Here is a 21,026-nt window from a genome sequence, read left to right as displayed (position 1 = left end):
GGAGAAAGGCAAATCTGGACTTTAGTAAGGCAAAGAAAAATCAGATAGTGACAGACTATTGCCTATAATCAAAGTTGCAGCCCAAATCAGACATTTTTTTTTCCCATAAGCTAGGTTCAGTTACTTTTCTCACTGAGAGAAAGGTATTTACAGATCATGACTTAGCAAAGAAAAACCTGCCTGTGTAAAGAACAAAGGTGGTGAAGTCAAAGGCAAATAATTAAGTTGTTCCCCAACTCCACTATGTAATCACTTGTATGATCTGAACTATGATACAGACATCAACTTTGCATCTACATTGCTAACAGCAAAGAAAAAAAAAATTAAACATAATGTTATTCAAACATTAAAGAACTTATATGTTAGCAAATTTTGAACCCAGGAAAATTGGGATGTGTTGCCTCAGAAAGTGAATTAGATGATCTCTAGCCTGAACGATCCTATGATTTTGAGAACTACCTTCTACAGGCTTGATTAGCCTACAAAATTACCTTCAAAAATATGTATATTTATAATTCATTAGAAAATTTGCATTTAAAGAAGAAACCATATATAAACTGTACTTTTCCAGCTAGCAGACCTAACACTGTAACAGGTGATGGTGTCTCACTTTACATCATCTTTGCATTCACTTCTTTGTTACCTAGGAAGCAAGCACTGCCTTATTTCAGACTACTTAAATCAAAGACATTGTTCAACCCAATTCAGTTGAAGTAGCACAGAGCTGCATGTTGATCAAAATTATTTACTTCAATTAAGTTCATTATGCTGATGGGTTTTGTTTATAGACTTATGATAGAACAAATAACTCAAACACAAATGAGAATGTGTGTATGTACTTACACATAAGTAAAAAGTCATCAGCTAACTAATTATACATCAGTTTACCTGTACTGAGGCTTGCTTGACTTGGCTGAGCTTGGTCCTCTGGAATCCCAATATCTGTTGCTATTAACCTCTTTCCATGTGAAAAGTCTGTTTTTTGTGTATCAGTACTGATGTATGCATCTGTAAATACTGTCAATGTTCCATGTTCTGCAAAATATCTATAAATTGCATCAAGTCAGCTGTGAGATGCAGCAAGTCACCAAAGTAAGCAGCATATACACATAAAAAATAATCCCCATTTATTTGAGAAACAGTACATAAAAGAAATAATCAACTTGTACACACACAGACTTAATCATAAATAGCTTTGATCAATAATTAGTACTGTGCAACCAGCCCACAGCAAACATCCATAGGTTTCTAAATGCTTGACAAGGTAGCAGAGCATTGTTGTTCCCATTTTATAGCTGGAACAGAAGTCAGATGATTTGTCTGAAGGCTCAAAGGAAAGCAGTGTCACAAATGGGGAAAAGGTATGGACTCTCCATTCAAGCCCAAACTCAAGCCACAAGCATGTTGACCATTGACTAAATTTTAAAAAGCTGATTTTTCAAAAAAAGAGACAAAGGAATGAGTTGGTTCCTAAAACTCAAAGAAGAAACTAAGCTTTCTTGTGGGCACAGGACATGATCATTGTTGTGGCAATCTGAGATTCAGTAACACCACATAGCTTGATAAGTGCTAAATATGCAGAAATGGCACCGTAGCACAGAGCAAGTATAACTGCAAGGCCCACTGGAACCACCAAAACTGAGCTGGTGGCACAGCAAAACTGCGGAGAATCCCCAGAAATGCCAAAGGGCATTTCTTAGTCACAAAGGTTCTGTGCTGACCAACACTTCCCTTATACTACATGACAACCCAGCTGAGAGGAGGCTGCCCAGCCCCTTCCTATGGTGCGGACCATGGGTAGCATGGGTTGCCTTGGGGCACAGCTACTCCAATGCTAACCTGCTTTGAAGCAGAACTTCCCTGGGCACAGATCAGCCTGGGACCATAGATGCATTCACAAGGCCTTCCTATCTGCAGTGTGACTGTTCGTATGATTGCTGCTGGACATAGCGTGTTTTGCATTTCAGCATAGCACCACCAAGCTGAATACTGATTATAAATAGCAGTTTTACCCACTGCATATAAAAATGCTGTCTCAAAAGAAGTAGGATTTCACAGGAGGGTATTTCCATTGGCAGGGATAGAAATGGAGGCAGACATCATTTGGCATGGTTACCTGTACTGCCACTGAAGAACAGTAAAGCATTATTCACACATGTGTTCACACAAATTGCTTCAATCCACCACCACCCATTCCACAGGCACAGCACACTCCCAAACACAGAAAGACAAAGCATGCACAGCAAAGCTGGGAGAAGGACACAATGCTATTGTGGCATCCAAGGGTAATTCTTCCTTTGTGCCATCCAGAAGAGTTCACATTGCAGTCCTGTCAGCACCTGCAGGTGGGAAGCAGCGCACTCCAAGCTGCAGCAGGGGCTGCACGGCCCAGCAGAGTCACACTGGTCTCTTAGTTATGCCTGCAAGCGGAGCACTTCCAATTCTCCTGAGGTAGCAGATGCAGAGGTCTTTGTTTCATACCTTATTGAAAAAGTGCAGGAAAAGGGGACAGGAGAACAAGCATGGCGGGGTTTCTTAGGAAAGACACAAACACACAATGTAAAACAGTTTTCTGAAGTATTCCATTAGGGTAGACAGTACCAGTGCTTCCAAAAGCAAGCCTTACCCTTCCAGAATCACCTTGAAGAATAGTTATGGGATTGTTGTGGCAAGTTAAAAAAACAGTCAACCAGAGAGTTGCTAATTTCACAAATAGTATCCAGATACCTCTCTCTTCAAAGTCCTGAACTTAATGCAGAAGGAACTCCTCTACAGCAGGTCAGGGCTGGAGAATCCCAGGCTCCAAGCTATAGCAGTATACAGTACCAGCAGCTGGAAGAATAGCATTGCTATAGGGAGGCATTTGCAGGATTGATACGCAGAAAATGTTTGTCAGAAGACAAATAGACCCACTCTTTTTGTTGTTCTGCCAGTTTTTCTGCCAAGCATTTTACCAGGACAGGATCTACTTTGGAGTCAAACTTATTGGCAAACCAGTGCCCATAATTCATAAGCCATCTTAATTCTGCGGCCCCATAGATGCAGACACTACGAAGGTGGGTACCAGTGCATGGAGGATACAAATGATCTTCAAGATAATTCCATTTCACCAAACGAGTTTTGCTCTGCAAGTCTGTGATGTCTCGGGCAGACCTCGAAAGTTCCCCAGGCACTCCAGGAACACGCACAAGAGTGGCCCAGAAATGTTCATCTGGAGAGTAAGTATCCCTCGACCAATCAAAAAAGTCTTTTACAAGAGAGCTGCTAAGGATGTACTGAATGAAAGCTCGACTTAAAACAAAATAGGCACTGCCAACAAATACCTTAATATTATGAGGTGGTGGGTTTTTGGAAATGTTGGTTTTCACAGGTATCTGCATGTATTCATAAGGCACTTTCATGAGTTCATAATGATAAGTAAATCGTTCTCTTTTGCTACTACTGGGCTTTATAGTTTCCAGCATGTTTCCCCCACCGAGTTTCTTCAGTTCAGCAACCAACTGGAAATTTGATCTCAAAGGGAAATCTTGGCCACACAAGTTAATAACATACTTCCAGGGAACCGCAGAGTTCATCAGATCAGACAAACAATTTAAATCTGCTTGCAGTCTTGAAATATGTGCATAGTTCACCATCTCCAGTTTTGATGCAATGAAAATATTGGGAAAACATTTAGCTAGATTGTTCATAGCAGATTTAAAACTTTTTGCTGCTTTTTGGTCATAGTGAATGCAGTATATATTTTGATGACTGTACAGCGAATGTATGAGCCTTTCAACCATCACTGCATCTTTGTGGACAACAAAAGAATAGGCTATTGGGAAACTCTCTTCCTCCGGAGAAACAGGTATCAGGTGGTATTTCCTCAGTGTACGATACATGTCACAATCATTTGTCATTGCAATGATATCTTCATCATCTAAATCAATTATATCTTTCCTTCTTATCTCTAAACTCTTGCCGATTTCCTGAGGATCTTGCTCATATATAGATGAACAGTTAATTTCATACTGGAAGTGGTTTCTAAGATAGGAATATCTGTTTCTGACATACGAAGAGGTGCTCAAGAAGTGCTCGACCAGATAAATACTCCTAGGTGGAAAAAAGTGTCTTTCAACATGGAGGAGCTTCAGGAGTGCAATCACCCACCCTGTGAAACACAGGATCAAAATCTTCTTTCTTGTGGGACACCTGTAGGGAAACTTATGCCTCTTCATTCTGTAAGAAAACAGAGATATATCAATATTTTACAAGAGGAACAATGCACTAGTGGCAATTATGTCTTTACAACATAAACACCACCTTTCTTCTCAATCATCATGTTAATTCAAAGACAGATTTTGCCACAATAATAGGCAAAGATTTCATTACTCCCACTATCTGACTGAAGGCAATAAAACATCATTGATTTCAAATAATAACCAGCTAAATAATAAGAGTGTTGGACTCCTGCTGCATATTTTTCAGAGCACTTTTTTCTTCTATTTTTGTGACACAAACAGGAGTATAGCAACCTTTGCGTTGGCAGAAACATGCTTATCCTCTTAAGTGAGCGGAATGGAGACTTCATTTTCTGAAGCAGTTCCAGAGAATTCAACAGGAAGACCAAGTAACTCTCTCATGAGTCTGCAAAAGTCATGTTTAACAGTAGGCATTAGGACAAAAAAAAAAAAAAAAAAAAAAAAAAAAGAGAGAGAGAGAAAAGATATACTTGAAAGCCTTGGAATTCGGTCAGAGCATCCTCACTGTCTTTAACACTGGGACTGGACAATGAAGTCCAAAGAGAAACGAATTTCCTTCCTGTCCCTTCCCAGCAGGGTCTGACATGTCCGAAGTCCAGATTTCTTTCTTGAAAGTACTGCTTATCTGCCCTGAAAGAAAGAGACGGATGAAGACACAGCACTTCCTTCCACTGCAGGTAATATATAACACAACCTTCGAAGCCAGGTGGGGCAGCAGTGAGAAACAGTGCCTATATCTTGCTGTGTGAGATACCCTCAGCTGTGACTGCAAAGCAGAGGCAAGGCTCTTTTTTTAATGAAACAGGATATATATCACCATTTCTGTGAAGCACTTTAGCAACTGAGGTATTACAGCAATGAATGCTCAATATAGTGTTCCTGTTTCCACATATTCTTGCCTTACCTGCTGAGTGCAAGCATAATTGTTGTTGTTCCTGAACTAGTTAGACTAGAGGCCACATCCAAGTGAAGCATTAGCTTAAGTCCATTTCCTTGCTACATTGCACTGTTACTGTAGAACAACTCCCTGCATTTTTTGGGGAAAGAAACTGGATCAGAATGCTTCATAGTGCCCACCCACTTTGCCAGCTATGTTCAGACCTGTTACAGGCTTTGAAAATTTATACGTGCACAGTCAACAGAAGAATGCATGTAACCTACTGTAAATCTTATGCAATGCTTTTGCAATGACAGGGAGGCTTCAGATCAGGACAGGAACAACATGGTCTTTTGCAAACCAAAGAGATGATTTGGAGATGTTATACAGCTTCATTCTGAGAGATTGCCTACACATAGGGCAGCTTGCCTCTAGGTCTCTCACGTCATTCTCACTCTGCTTCCTCCTTGTTGGACAAAAGACAGAGGACACAGGACACAGGCAAGGCAGAGTGTGTTCTCTGGCTCCTGAAGCCGTGTAACAGATGATGGTGCCATGACAAAACAGCCTGAGTCAGTTTCAGCATTATCCATACGGATGGATACCTTTCTCCTACAACTCTTCTCCTTCATTCCCTATGACAAACATAAGGCAAACACCTACAGTGTTGTGCCTTCTCCTCAGCTGTACCAACCTCAACAGGAGCTATGCTTCCACATGGAACACCAATATCAATCCTTCAAACCAAGTGCTGGAGCTTCTCTGCACCTCTTCAAGTTTTCAAATGTGCTTACAGGCAGGAATAAGACAATGCGATTACCAGAAGTGACTCAAATGCCTGCAGATTCCACTTAGGCATGTACAATCAAGGACTGAAATGTGCATGCAACTCTTACTAAGAGACTAATGGGTATCTTTAATGTACCCATCACGGCCAGGTCTTGCAACCTCTAACTTCACAGTCTTAGATGGAGCTGTTTCATTAGTCTATCTCCCCGTGCTTTTTACCTGTTATTTCTTCCCTGGGAACAACAGAAAGGAGAAGGAAATGTCACCTTCCCTGAATAGATGCATGCAGCTTTGATGCAAGCTATTCATGCAGGTGCCCACTCGGGTTTACCAGGCCTGCCTGATCCCTCGGCATGCTCTGTGCTTCACCTGGAGATGCTGGGAAGGGACTGGGGAAGGGACTGCACAAGTATACCCAATTTGTAAAAGACAGAGCTTGGCAGCTCTCTATAGGTTGTACAAACAGCCATCAAGCATACTAACAAATGATGAGAAAAAACAGGTCTGACCCTCCAACACTCCATTATCACAAAACCAATATACTACTTTCTCCCTTAGCCAGCACTTTCTCACCTTCAAGCCTTCTTCAAACCAATACGTAATCAATGTCTTAATGTCTAATCCAGATTTCCCTTTAACCTCTTTCTGTAGTTTCTTCCTTCTCTCCTCAGCTCTTCCTTTGCAGGAAGCAGGAATTTAGAGTGTGATCTCTCTAGCAGCCCACCTTGTCACTCTGCCTGGTCATCTCCCTACCCACTAAGGAGAACCGATATCACACTTGGCTGAACGAAGCTACTTTTTTCACAGGTGCAACTGAGAGGCTGGAAAAAGAAAAATAAAGCAAAACAAGCGAACATGTTCTCCAGCGCTCCAAAAATCCTATATGTACATTAATCCTGGTCAGCTCCACCCAGCATCAAACATTCTGTTTCTAGGTGAACCAACAAAAAAGCCAAGGTGACAGCTACCTGCTTAGAACTACCATTCCAGACAACCAGATTCTGGTGTGGTGTGGAGACAGGTCAGGTTAAGAAAGAAATCACCTGGATAGCACCGATGTTTTTATATCTTGCAACCAATACCGACTTGTGGAAAATCAAACTCCATAACCACGAAGTGGTTATAAAGCAAATATATTTGTAATTACAGCGCTGTGCACATGTGCTGGGTGCAGAGGGAGTAGCTTCTCCTAACCTGCACACCATAAAGGGACCATTTAAGCGTAGAGACAAATTATACATGCGTAAGAATATGAGAGGATATTACCATTGATTCTAAGAAACTGAGCATAGAAAGTTCTGATATTACAATTAGAATAGAAGGAGATATTACAGTTCCAAGAAACTAGCCGTAGATTATTCTGATATTACAACTAGAATAGGAGGGGATATTACAACCAGTTCCAAGAAGTTATTATAATATTCTCCATCCCAATTGCTGAGTTACTGTGACTTGCAGATTTTATTCCTTGCTGTAGTGGCACAGTTTGAAACCAATAAGTGAGCACGAGTGCTTGGAGTGGCATGAGATAAGGCTGCATTCCTTTCCTTATCCCACCTAACATCCCTCCCTGTAGCACGTGTTTTGCCTTTGTTCGCTGTACACCCCCTTGCCTAGTTCATAATTAAGCGAAATGCTGTTCTGAAAGAATTCTAAAGTAATATGTTCCACATCATCTGTCTCTTCCACATGAGAGAACACTGCCGAAGGAATTAATGGACAGTGGCCACATCTCATAACCAACACACACTGCACGGCTACAATAAACACATACACAGTATCGGGTCCAAGAATTCACTGGGAGGGATGCAAAGCATTGAATGACTCAGAGGAGACAAGTTGGTGTTTTATTTATCCCTTGCATCTGTAATGCAAGAACAAGGGATGTTCAAAGAAAACAGACATCCAACAAATACAAGGGAAACACATGCACATTGTGTAAGAACACACGCATGTGTTTAGAGTTTGTACATGCGTTTATACATGTGGTTAGAGTCTGTCAGAAGGCATCCTAAAGACCACGAGCTCAGCAGGTTTCAAGAAAGAATTAGGCAATCAGTTGGCTATTGGGAGTTTCTAGAGTTACATTAGCCAAGATATAAATATGGATGAAATCTCAGTTCTCTGGCACCGAGACTTAAGGCAATTAGCAGCTGCCAAGAGCACTAACTGGAAATTTTTACCAATAAAAATGCTTACTGTGTCTATTGCTCTGTTCTCTGAATTTCCTTTTATTTCCTTTTGGACCAGAATAGGGACTGATCGTTAGATTCATTATAACACTATTTCCTTCCACCCAGGAAATAGCTGGGTTTTCTGTATTTTCCACCCTGTAAGAAGTCATTCTGAGCAGCTTTACACATTCAAACTCTTATAGCCATTTGCTTTATGCAACGGTGAAAGCTGTGCAGTTGCACCAAAAGACAAACAAAGGGAGAGTTTCACACCCCCGATGGACTTCAGCCATGCGTCAAGTCTTTGGTTCAGAGAAACATGCAGGATGTTCTTGATGAAGAACACCTTTTGTCAGCAGAACTAGCTCTCCTGGGTGGGACTAAGGGAAGCCTGAGCTGGAAGAGAAACTGCCTCTTCACTTCCACTAGACTAGAAGGGCCCCAAAAAGCATGGCACTCCACACTCGGGCAGCAGAGCTCTGCTCTCACCTATGGGCTTCAATCCAGTGTGCATGTTTCAGCTTTTGGGAACCTGCAGAAGAGTTCTGCAGCTCTCCTATGGCTTGCAAATCACTCATCAAAACCTGTGAAACCCACACAATCAGATTATAGGTTTTTTTTCTTCTCTCTGCCACTGAATATTATCCAAGCAAATGGCATTTTGACTCATCTCATGGCAGCATAACTCAGTGTTGCTGGAATTAAAGTGATGGCAAGACCTGTAAGAGAGGCTTCTTTAGCAGGAATTGTTCCTGAGCCTCATGATCTCACAGAGAGAACTGAACCTGTTGAAAGTCATGAGCAGGGCTTGGCCAGCTGAGGAAAGCATGGGGAGGAGGGCCCTGTTGGAGGCAGAAGTACATTAGAAAATGCACACTTGGAATTGGGCAAGTTTGTTCTGCCACGGGAACATGTAACCAAGAAAAGAGTTAATAATACGTGTGTGTTTTCATATTATATGTATTTTGGGTAACCAGCAAAGATCTGGGGAAATGAAGTATTAAAATGACCGCAGAAAAACCATTACTGTCACAGTCACTACTTGCTGCATTCGGCTGACTGTGCAGAAATTTACCTTCCTGAGGAAAAAGATGTTCCTGCTTGCAAACTGGTCAGCTGCAGAACCCAGAAATGTGTCCTGCAGTGTCATCGTGCATGTGGAAAGCAGAATTTGCACTTGTACGCTGACCAAAGGCAACCCACTTGGGTCCAGCACGAGGCACAGCTGACACTGGTCTCATACAGGAACACTTTCAGAGAAGCAGAAGTAATGTTCGCCAACACGGCAATCAAGGCAAATTGAACGAGTGTTTATTTCTCTTAGCTTTTACAAAGCAGCTTACTACAATACAGCAGAAAGACTTAGATGTGTGTAATTTCTACCAAGTGACCGCAGCTTGTTGAGATGTTAACAGCTTACAGGATGAAACCCATGGAAATGCTAATTGAGGGTAAATTAAAACCCACTTTTAGTATTCTTTTGGGAAAGACAAAAAAGAAAAGTGTTAAACTAATTATAATTCCAGCTCAGCAGGCCCACAGTATTTTAGGCACTACTGGGTACATACTCTGCAAAGTGGCTCTCCCTTTAACACTGCGGCTTGCACTCAGACCGAATGGGCAAAGTAATCCAAGGTAATCACATTTGGTCTTGTTTTTCAGTTTAGCTCCTGAAATTAAACTGGATCAGAGCAAAATTTGTTTATTCGTTTGCATCATTTTAGTCAAAAAGATGTTACATCATCCTCTGTAAAAAGAAATTATAAAAGGTATTGGTGGTAACCCTGGTCCCTAGGGCAGAGTCCAAGGAAAAGCAATGATTGGCCTGGCAATAAAGCACTCTTGCAGCTAAGCTCTGTGTAGATTTTGTTGCATTATTCTCTGAAGACAACAGTTCAAACCATTGTGAACTACCACTGAGGCAGTCAGGCTTCTCCAAGTAGCATTTCTAACTCTCCTATATTACATGCCTTGTGTTGTTTATAGCTATACAACATCGAATATCTACAGTGCTGTGAAAACAACACCAATCAGTGCAAACCTGATTTAGAGAGTGCCTATGTGAAGTTTGGCTGTTTTAATTACATCTTTGCAAAACTAGACCTTTTAAGCTATTGTGTCTTCTCAGTGCTATGAGGGCAAACAAACCATCATTATTCAGATAGTGAACTGCAAATCTGGGGTAGCATAGGACACGTCGCGCAGCCCAGCATCTCCTTCCTCAGGACCATGCATAAGGGAAGAGGAACAGGAGAATATCCACCTCTGTGTGACATGATGGCCCTGGAGAGAAAATCAGGAGGTGGGAACAATACTGTTTGAGAATGAGCAGAAAACTCAGAAATTAATCTGCTGAGACACAGCATTATACAGGATGTTGTGGTCCAATGGTAAATCTCTAAAGAGCCTCACGAGAACAAGGAGCATGCAAGTTAGTTTATTGTGAACCACATTTGAGACAGGATACATACCCATTCCTTCAGAGCAAAAACAAGTTTAAGGCACCACATGGGAAACCATACTACTGTGCTGTCATACATTACTTCTGAGTATTGCCCCACAATGCCCTCAAGTATTTTGTGACAAGGAGCAAAACTCACCATGGTTCAAGCACTTAGAGTGCCTCGGGATTTGTTTCCAACGAAGACCAAAAGAGGATCTGTCCCATACAGCAACTCTGCTTGCAGCCCAGCTGGCCACCCCTCATGCCCCTGTATTGGCAGTGCACATCAGAAAGTAGCAATGCCTGCTGCCTTGCTTGCTCCCCTGAAGAACCATCCCCAGATGTACCCTCTTAAGAGTCTACTTAAACCCATCCAAAAGGGCAACCACATTATTGGTCTCGTCCATGTAACTCTTGCACACCTCCAGTGACAGTGACTCCAGCACCTCCCTTGGCAGCCTGTGCCACTGCCTCACCACTCCTGAGAATAATTGTTTCCCAGCACCCAGCCTGCACCTCTCCTGGCACAACTTGAAAACATTCCCTCTCATCCTATCATTTTCCCTCTCATCCTATCATTGTGTGTGTGTATGCAAGAGAGAGGAAAAAACCTTTTCTGCTTGTTGTTCTGCTTATTTTTGGGTGCTGGGCAGCACTACTGGACCTGTTCTTGTGTGTAACCCAACAGTTTTTAAGGGGAGTTAGCATGGTATCATAGTGCTCGTGTAGGAAAGTCGGTGCTGTGTTGCCGGAGGTCCCATAAGAGACTGCTGCAGATGAGTGATTGCACTCTCTCCTCTCCTTCAAACTCTTCCTTATGGGATCTCCACAAATCTTCTGTCTGGCCATCACCTCTTCTGAAAGGCCACTACTTTTTGCTGTTACCTGACAGAAAAGACTAACTCCCACTTTGAATGCAGATCATGCTGACTTGCCAAGAGCATATTAACCAGATTATTTGCAACTGCAAGGAACTTTGCAATTCCTCAGCACTCAGTTTGGTCCTCTCCTCATATTTGCTGTTCGGAGATTCTTGTTGCCCAGCAATGCAGGAGGGGAAGGAGCTCCGGGGGTGGGATTGAGGTGAGTCAGCAAGAGCTGTTTGAGGAGGTTTGCAGTGGGTCTGCCTGCAGCAGTCCCTGCACCACAGCTCCCTGAGGAATGCTGCAAGACACACTCCTGTCAGTACACAGCAGCCCTCCTGCAGTGCCCTCTGCCAGTCCATCCTGAAGGACCTGTTCAGTAAGCAAACAGAATTCCAAGCTCAGCCAGCAGCTATCTGGATATGCAGAAGAACAACAGCTGTGGCCTCCCTTAACACACCTCTCCCCCTAACATATCCTGCTTCTTTTCTACTTCAGTGTGTGTCATGCCAGAGGGCCAGGTGGGAACAACCACCACCTGTTGGCATGGCAAGGTGTGTTGGCTGCTTCCAAAAGAGGGATTTCTGCAAAATTCAAGTCTAATATAGGCAGCACTCCCCCCAGCGTATTTGGAATGTATGGTACTCATGCTAAATAAATACCATCGTGGGGCATCATGATTTTGTGCCTGAACAGATCAAGAGTTAAGGAAAAACATAAACTCCAAAAATGAATCTGTAAGAGGAGAGGAAACGGAGACGCAGGAGAGCAGGAATCCTCCTGCCACTCTGCGCTGTTCTGTCTCCCATGCAGAAGATCTTTTGAGCTGGAATGAGACTCCTCCCCCATCATTCAGGTGAAAAAAGAAAAACAAACACAAAAATGCTATAACTTAGGCATGAGTAAAGTATGAGCAGCAGAAAATAAGTGGGAAAATGATGAAAGAGGAGAATGAAGAGAGGCACCAATGATAATAGGTGCTCCCGTATAAGTGGCATTAAGGAAAAAAATAAAAGCAGACAGCATCCAGACAGGCATGCCATCCAATATGCTGCTTCTCCAGCCTCAAAGGCACCTGAGCCAGAACCAGTCTGCACCATCCCTTGCAAACCAGACCAGCATGCAATCAGCAGCACAACCATACAGCAGCGGGAGCAACAGGAACAATTCTCCCTTCTCCAGGCAAAAACACTCTCTCTCCTCTCCCTCACTGAAGATCTCTGTCTGCTTTATGCAGATCCACTCCCACAGCTGTGCAGATCTGGCTGAGATGTTTCCATCACTACCTGTGCAGACGGGCATAGTTTCTTCCTTTGTTTCTCCCTCTGCTCTGTACAAACCTAGCTGCTGAAATGCAGAGCAGAGTATGTTCCTTGGAGGTGAGGAAGGCAAGGGAAGAGATGTGCTCTGCTAAGTGATTTCCTTCCTGTAGCAAACTACCTGGCTGAGTCAAACATTCTCTACTTGCTTATTCAATGCTGTTGGCTGGAAAAAATAATTTATTCACTTACTGGTGCTTACTGGTGCTAGCTAACAATTTTCATGGCAAATTTATCTATGATAGGGATCTCAGAGCTCCTGGAGGAGTACTTTAAACTGGCACCAGATCTAGATCAGTTGGCTCTATCAGCTTTGCCTGTTTTTCTATCTGGTTCCCCGAGCTGCTTTCTTGCAGTGGAGCCCAGTGCCATGCGCTGCCCTGCATCTGCAGAAGTACCCAGTGCCCACCCCTCTTTTTGACCTGCCTGATGTAATACAGATCTCCGTTGAGGGACTGACGACTGGAGAACTAAGAAACCCATGTTTTTCCCTATTATTTCTGTGCTGTTTTACAGACCTCTATTAGTGGAGCTTATGATGCGGAAAAATACCCCATTACCTTTAGACCCAAGATTATTCAAACAGTAAGCCTGTCAGTTTTAAGATTCTGAAGATCTGAAATAACATGGTGTCCAAAGAACAACAACAACAATAATAAAATCTACAGTTTTTCACAGTCTGATTTGTTTGTGCTTCTGGAAGAGGACAGACAGCTTCCGAGCAGACACCTGAGAAACACCAATTCCACAAAGATTTAGCAGTTATGGATATCACATTTGACTTTGTCATCTCACAACAACGTTGTCATCCCAGCACTAAAGATTAGGACTCTTTATTCATGGGGTATTCATGATGTGTGTTTCTATACAGAATGCACTGCGCTGACAGTATGTGATTCTAACAATCTCTCTGCCCCCAGTTTTAAGCCCTTTAGACAAGAAGACATGGAGGTCCTGGAGAGTGTCCAGAGAAGGGCAATGAAGCTGTGAGGGGTCTGGAGCACAAGTCTTATGAGGAGCAGCTGAGGGAGCTGGGATTGTTAAGTCTTGAGAACAAGAGGCTCAGGAGACACCTCTCTACAACTACTGGAAAAGAAGTTTTGGCAAGGGGGGTGTCAGACTCTTCTCCTGCGTAACAGTGATACGATGAGAGGGAATGTCTTCAAGTTGTGCCAGGGGAGGTTCAGATTGGATACTAAAAAGAATTTATTCTCTGAAAGTGTGGGGATGCATTGGAATAGGCTGCCCAAGGGGGTGACTGAGTCACTATCCCTGAAGGTGTTTAAGAAACATGTAGATGTGGCACTGAGGGGCACGGTGGGGATGGACTGATGGCTGGACTAGATGATCTTAGAAGTATTTTCCAACCTTCACACACACAGATGTGATCCCCATATTCATAGTGGAATATCTAGCATCATTTCCTGCATTCCTGAAACACACCAAAGGCCAGGGAAGCCACGTCCCTACTCTCCGGTCAGTGCGTGGGGCAGGTGATTTTGCTGAGGCAGTGCAGGATGGCATCCCAGGGGAACAGTTCCTGGCTGCTCTGCATTCCCTGCTAGCCTGGGGTGCTTCAGAGCAAATTCTGCTGCAAGCTGCTCTACTAAGTGTCCAAGAAGAACAGCCTCTCACCAAACCCCTTGGTATGCTCCAAACAGTTCTGCCCTGATAGCTGGTGGGTTTATAGCCCAGCACAGAGTTGCACATTTAAATTTCTTGACTTTAAGAGGCGGGAGTATCCCTTTTTTTCAAGGACTTAATGCACCATAAAGGCAGGAGTCAGAGGAAAACTACAAAGATAAATAGAATTTATTTCTATTGTGGGGCGAGCTGGAGTTAACAACTTCTCTCTGACTCATATAGAAGTTTAAAATAATAATACCCTATGGTGGAGTGAGAGTTAACCTTTACCCCCAAACTACTGCACAGCACAAAAATCAGGCCCGAAGGGGCCAGAGCTTGTGTACATTGGCAGCGGCACTGGCACGACAGGGTTGAAGCTTCCTGTTGGAGACGAAGGCAGGAGAAACCTCACTGTGCTGCAAGAGGCTGCAGCCAGCATCCGGGCGCGTTCCTCTGCTTCTGCAAACGGGTAGAGATGCTTTCACCTTTCTCCTCAGCCTCTCTCTGCAGACCTCACTGTCACACCCTGCACGTCAATTCCTACTGAGTCAAAGCCTTCCCTGCCCGTCACAGCTGTCACATCAGTCACATCACTCACCCTGCGCTGCAGGCCCCCTCCTGGTGTCTGTGCCCTGGAAGCAGAATGGGACGCTCTGTGCAGGGAGAGCTGTGTGGGCAGCAGTCAAAGCCCCGCCATCGGCTGCTCTCCCAACTCCATGTCTATCCATGCTGCAGATGAGTGCCACGTCGGTGTACAAATGCACAAGGGTAACTTCACTGACTGCAAGGATTTTTTTTTTAAGTCTGAAAATTTAGCTGGCAAATAGTGAGCGCAGGCTTGTTCAATAAGCCATAGGAGAGGAGATATTACCTATACAATAAACAACTGTTTGTGTTTGCTCACACAGCACTTCTAGGCACAGAAAGGATAGGGAAAACAAGCATAAAAAAGAGCAGATCACAGAATTGTATGAGTTGGAAGGGGCCCTTAGAGGCTGTATAGTACAACTCCCCTGCAAGGAACAAGGATACCCATAGCTAGACCAGGTTGCTCAGAGTCCTACCCAACCTGACTTTGAATGCCTCCAAAGACTGGGCTTGCACCACCTCTTTAGGCAATCTTTTCCAGCACCTCACCACCCTTACTGCAAAAAACTTCTTCCTTATAGCCAGCTGAAATCTCCTCTCATTTATTTTGGAACCATTTTCCCTTGTCCTGTCACCACAGGCCCTGCTTAAGAGTCTGTCCCCTTCCATTTTATGGCCCTCCTTTAGATACTGAAAGGCTGTTCCTAAGTCTCCTCTTCTTCAGGCTAACAGCTCCAGCTCTCAGGTCCCAGGTTCAATCAGGACAACCGAGAAAAGCTCAGGTTAGCTAGGCTGCTCCCCAGGAGCCAGGCTGAAGTGCCAGCTCCAGGAGGATGCAAGGCCATGTGGTGCTGCCTCCAGTTTCTTGCAATGGCTTGTCCCAGGGGCCACACCTTTCCCCTTAGGTAAGGGCATGACAGCCATCCCAAGGGCGGGAATCTGAGCTTTGTGTCATGCTGATGGTCCCAATGATACATTCTGAAGCTTTTTTCAAGCACAATGATCTGCTCTGCAAGTCCAGCTATAATATAAAAACATTCTATTATGTTTGAATTTTGGGTGGTGATGTGAGGAGCCAGAAGTCCCTTCCAACTTGGAATAATATATGACCTGTAAGTACCTCACCTCTCATATGATGTCTCTCATATGACAAGAAACTTTATTGCCAGTATACATGAGGTTCCTACATATAACAAAGAAATTTGAGGAGCCTTGTGTTGTACTATTTACATGTACGTTAAGAAATGCCACAGCACTTTCTGTTGGGACATTGCACATGCAAATTTCTTCCACTGGCACCTTCCACATGCCATCCCTCCTCGCTGCCAGCTTGCCCACCAGTGCCAGCCCACGAGCCAAGGGTTGACATGTGCTCTGCCACTGGGGTGCAAAATGACTGCTTACCCATTAAGTCTGGGTGTGATGCTAGCTGAGAACTCGCCTTTTGTCAGAGTTTCCATCCTGAGCTGGAAGAGAAGGGACTCACGAGCAACACATTGCCCTGTGAGCTCTTCACCTGCTTGAACTTCTCAGTCAGAGATCTATCAAATCTAGGGTCACTGGCAGAGATGTGCAAAACTTACCTCCCTTGCCAGATTTGGCACCCTATGTTTATGTTCTAGAAATGAGCATTTTGTGACTCATCTACCAGATCTCTTAGCTCTTTCACTAATATTTCCTGGGAAACCTTAGAAGCTACAGCCACATGGAACTCCTGATGCCTTTTCTGTAGCCAGAAAGCTATACCAAAAGCTCTACCAAAAGCCCCTGGGCACTGCCTGTGAGTGAGATACAACCTCCTCACCAATCAGCACCAGCAGCATGCACAGCACAGCCCATACTCCTGCCTGAAGTGGCTTTTTTTGTTGTGTATGGGCACAGAAAGCACCAGGAAAAATACCAACACCTCTCAGGTCCTGGTGTTGAGCAAGAGCTATCACATCTCCAAAAGCCCCTTCTGATATGCCTGCATTGTTGTGTCCTGAAATCTGAAATCTTTTAGCAGAAGTCTGAAATGCTCTCTTTCTGTTCAGCTAATTGACATGAAACTCTCACAAGGGAGATGCATAGATTTGAGTATTTTTCTTAATATTGGGCTGTACATCTCAAGCACCCAAAGAGGCTCTCAGCAGAAAGCACAAACAGCTGGCAGGCTGACAAGTTCTTGGGACTTACCTGTTCTCTATGAATGTTTAAACTTTTCCTTGGCTTGCCTGAATCCTGTACATCAGTGCTTGCCAGTTTCTTTACTCTAGCTGATAGCATGCTGCTTGACCCTTTGTACTTTCTGAATTTTACCTTTGGTTAATTCGCCTGGACCACTTCTGAAGAATTCCAGACATCTGGTCTCAGCCAAAGAGCTATTTTTAAGGTGATCACTCACAGTCTGTGGACTGACCAGCATAATTTGCACACATGCCAGGAAATAGCAGAAACAGCACAGATAACCATCCACAAAACCTAGAGATCCATCACGCGAGTGGGTTTCAGTATCTGGTTTTGGTCTTCTGCATTCCCACTGCAATCCAACACAAGCAATCTAAAGCACAGCCAAGTTTTCCATACCCCATTACCACTTTCTACCAAGTTCTAACTTCAGAACTGCTCGCTTATTTGGATTGTGCAACACAAAGTGCTAGCCATTGTTGTCTGTGATTTTGAATGACTCTGCAAGTGGGTAGCATACACAGAAATGCACAAAAGCCAGACCAAAGCGAGTAGCCAATATGTGACCAGCAACCAAAGATGCACAAAGACAGCAGGAGCCCATACTCCTTCCTATGCTGTCATGTTAGAGCAGGCACATCATTTCACCTCTTACCCACAGGGCACCCCAACCCAGGCTGCTATCCCTGTACATAAAAGCAGGTTCTTGGAAAGAGTAAAAAGCACAGAAGGATAACAAGAGCCCCCCCAAGCTCTTTTCCACATACACTTTGCAAGTATTCACAACTCAGAAGTTTACAAAGCTGGGGGCTGCAGCTTTCTATTCCACACTACCAACATCCTGTGATTTTCTACCATGAATATACCCAGTTGCTTTTGATGTAAAATTTCTGATATGCAGGACACTGTGTATCAGAGATCACTGTACAGCTGATCCCAGTGAAAAAACACAGACTCTTATACTTGCTTTCAGACTTCTACTTCCCACCTCCACTGGACTGTTGCAGTTCCGTTTTTGGAGGACAGCAAGTAGTGTTTTCCCCATTCGCTGCCTTCACTTCAGCCACGAGTTTAAGTGCCTTGTCCTCTCGACTGTTCCTTCCCCAAACTGTCAAGAGCGAAAAAAAAAAAAAAAAAAAAAGGCTCAGCAAATGAGGGAATCACAGCAGTAATGCTGCTGCCGGATGGAACAACTTAGGAGGTGTGCAGCAGAGAAGGTGTGACGCATTGAACTGCTTAACCCCAAAGTCACGTTAGCAGAGCCTCAAGGGGATGTCCCTTGCGGGTGTCCCTTCGGTGCCCTCCTCCAGTACCGAGAAGTCTAAACCCTCGAGAAGAAAAGTTGCCTCCATCTCTTCCAAAAGAGAAAAATCAGCAACAAGAAAACTGCGAGCCCGTTCCTTTCTGACAGATCCTCGCCGTTCTGTTACTTCTGTTTCCCAACAAGTAACGAGAACCGTGCTAAAGGAAACGAAGTGAGTGCACTTGGCCGGTTAAGCGCAGCACAGACTAAGACACGCGCTTATAGCCATTTACGGAGCGGTGACACAACAGCGGAGACTTCAGCCAACACCACCACAGATTCGCTCCCCGCTACAGATCCGCCTGAAGCTGTCACCGCTCTGCTCGGGCGCAGCTCGCTCGGCTCAGGGCTGTGCTCGGCTCCCGGCGTACACCTGCCCTTCGTCTGCCTTCAGAGCCTCCACTTCTACCCCGCCGTTAACTTTTCGTGCACACGGCGCGATCTTACCGGAGCTCCTCAGCACGCCTGCTGGCAGCACCGCACCGCACCGCACCGCACCGCACCGACCTCCCTTCGCCGCGCTCTGCCCCGCGCACCAGCGCGCCCACGCCGTGCCGCGCCCCTTCCTCCTCCTCCTCCTCCTTCCCTCCTCCTCTTTCTCCTCCTACCGTCTCTTCCTCAAACTCCACGGCCGCTCCGCTCCCCGTGGAAAGTTGGGGTCGGGCCAGGGCCGCTGGCAGAGCCCTCGCCGCGGCACCTCGGGGTGAGTGGGCATGTGTGCGTGTGCGTGTGGGCGAGGCCCCCAGCGAAGAGTCCGCTGCCTTCTGCGAACGCTCTCTGTTGGGCAAACTGCGGAATAAAGCCACCCTGACAGCGGGACATCGCGGTCCTGCAGCTGCCTCCAGGCAAAGCACTGCGCTGTGGGGCCGAACGGAGCTGCCAGCTTTGCCCCCGGTGCGGCCGCGGCCCCGGACCTGCGCTCAGTGCAGCGGCGGGCGGCTGGGACCGCTGGACGCGCCGCAACTGAATTGCGCGTAACCGTGTGTCTGAGCGCCTTCCACGGTAACAAGCAGAATCGGGAGGCGTCTGTCGGACGCCGATGCTGCTGCTGCTGCAACGATATATCAGCAGGAAAACTTTCTTTCAGAGCAAAGACTATGTCTTAGAAAAAATATATATACATATAAATGGGAGGGGAATGACTGTTTACGAGGGTCAATAGTGACAGGACAAGGGGGAATGGTTTTAAACTGAGACGGGGAGGTTTAGATTAGATCTTAAAAGGAAGATTTTTATATAGACGGTGGTGACGCACTGGAACAGGTTGTGGATGCCCCATCCCTGGAGGCATTCAAGGCCAGGCTGGATGTGGCTCTGGGCAGCCTGGTCTGGTGGTTGGTGACCCTGCACATAGCAGGGGGTTGAAACTAGATGATCATTGTGGTCCTTTTCAACCCAGGCCATTCTATGATTCTATGATACATGTATACACAAATTCGAAGGCCCTTTGAAACTTCATCTCTGAACTGTTACACTCTCTTGCTGTATCAGTTAAGCTTCTTATTCTTTTCTTGATATGGCCAAAAACATAAATTTCAGATCACCTGTATAATAATTTCTGACCAAACTAGTCATTTCACTGCTGATGAACAGAAAAAGTGCCCAAGTCTCACATATGAAGTTGCTGGAATAAAAGAAGTCTTTGCTCTGTGCCTTGATCACAAAACGCTCACAAACTCCAGCTGCTCGAAGAAATTACTCGAATTCTTATGGTAAGATTATTTTGGTCTGTGTTTTGCCTGCAGGCCCACCCCTCCTTCAACACAATTTGCAGACACCACCACTAAGTATTTGCACCATACAGGACCTGTAATCACTTTCCACAGTCAGCTTTCATTCTTGCATTTCTTTCACCTTACGTGTCCTTACTGGTTACAGTTCAGCTTTGCCTGGAAAGAAGGAGCATTATTTGTGCTGATCCTCCACCAAGTACAGCTTTATCCACATCTTTGTTTCCTGCCTCATTTTCCCTTGCCTCCTTTGCTTTTGTCGCGTGATAACCTACAGCCTATGCTATGCAGGAGATTGGATTTTCACATTGGTCTCTTCTGGCCTTGACATCAACAAATCCCAGCTGTATTGTTTGCCTCCCAGGTGCTTATCTCCTCCTTGCTCTCATGCTTTTGTTTTACACCTTCTATTCTTCTTCTTTTACCTATTGATATTAATCTTACCACTGATTCTGTTTTACTCCATCTTGGCAAAACATAAATGAGTAAATCGGTGTGAATACAAATCTGAAGTTGTGGCTTTTGTTCACTACATCATCTCTTCCTCCTCTTCTTTTGTGTCTGAATGTTAACAGCAGACAGAATACCAAGGGCTTTGTATTTTTTCATGTTTCTTGTCCTCTCTTCTGCACGGCATAAAATATGCACTAATTCACAGCCCAGCAGTGGAGAAGTGGTTTTCCAAGTAAGAGAACTGAATCACAGAAGAAGCAGGAGGGGACGTGTGGACCAATCACTGTTTGCCACTTGTGAGTAGATGCACTCTTATTCAGCTGTAGTCAGGATCACTCATAGCTGCCCATCTTTGACCAGTGGTAACAGCTTGTGTTTTTATGCAATAGTACACGTAGGAAAAAAAAATAATCAAGAAAACATCCTTTTCACAGTGGCATGGCTTTCATCATCT

At 44.6% G+C, this 21,026-nt stretch overlaps 1 protein-coding gene and 1 long non-coding RNA gene across 5 annotated transcripts in view; one reads left to right on the top strand and one right to left on the bottom strand.

Moving 5' to 3' along the window:
* Positions 1-1,104: 1,104 nt before the first annotated feature.
* On the bottom strand, positions 1,105-18,968 carry GCNT4 (glucosaminyl (N-acetyl) transferase 4). 4 transcript variants are annotated; one of them, XM_085213648.1, is made up of 5 exons: positions 18,837-18,968; positions 18,075-18,194; positions 4,712-4,871; positions 4,515-4,626; positions 1,105-4,218 (listed from the first exon to the last, which is right to left on the bottom strand). In XM_085213648.1, exons 4-5 carry the CDS (start codon positions 4,568-4,570, stop codon positions 2,850-2,852), a joined length of 1,425 nt encoding a protein of 474 aa, XP_085069774.1. In that variant the 5' UTR covers positions 4,571-4,626; positions 4,712-4,871; positions 18,075-18,194; positions 18,837-18,968; the 3' UTR covers positions 1,105-2,849. The 4 variants fall into 4 exon arrangements, with proteins under 4 accessions (XP_085069774.1, XP_085069775.1, XP_003213540.2 ...); XM_085213649.1 differs by lacking the exon at positions 4,515-4,626; XM_003213492.4 differs by lacking the exon at positions 18,075-18,194 and having other exon boundaries at positions 18,837-18,947.
* The window catches only part of LOC146542170 (uncharacterized), a 15,457-nt gene continuing 13,395 nt past the window's right edge, over positions 18,965-21,026 (top strand). Inside the window, exon 1 of the long non-coding RNA XR_014880523.1 lies at positions 18,965-19,092. This is a non-coding gene — a long non-coding RNA (uncharacterized LOC146542170). The remainder of the gene's footprint in view (positions 19,093-21,026) is intronic.

The sequence above is a fragment of the Meleagris gallopavo genome, chromosome Z (genome assembly GCF_905368555.1).
Source record: "Meleagris gallopavo chromosome Z, MGAL_WU_HG_1.1, whole genome shotgun sequence".
NCBI classification, from domain to species: Eukaryota; Metazoa; Chordata; class Aves; order Galliformes; family Phasianidae; genus Meleagris; species Meleagris gallopavo.
The sequence above is the reverse complement of the archived record's forward strand: the minus strand, read 5'-3'. Positions and strand labels throughout refer to the sequence as shown.

What these genes read in the sequence shown, in the direction of transcription:
- GCNT4 (XM_085213648.1), bottom strand. Translation starts at nt 4,570, where the DNA reads ATGAAGTCTCCATTCCGCTCACTTAAGAGGATAAGCATGTTTCTGCCA. An exon ending in ATGTTTCTGCCAACGCAAAG is followed by an intron (nt 4,219 to 4,514) that starts GTTGCTATACTC and finishes GTTTTCTTACAG; the next exon opens with AATGAAGAGGCATAAGTTTC.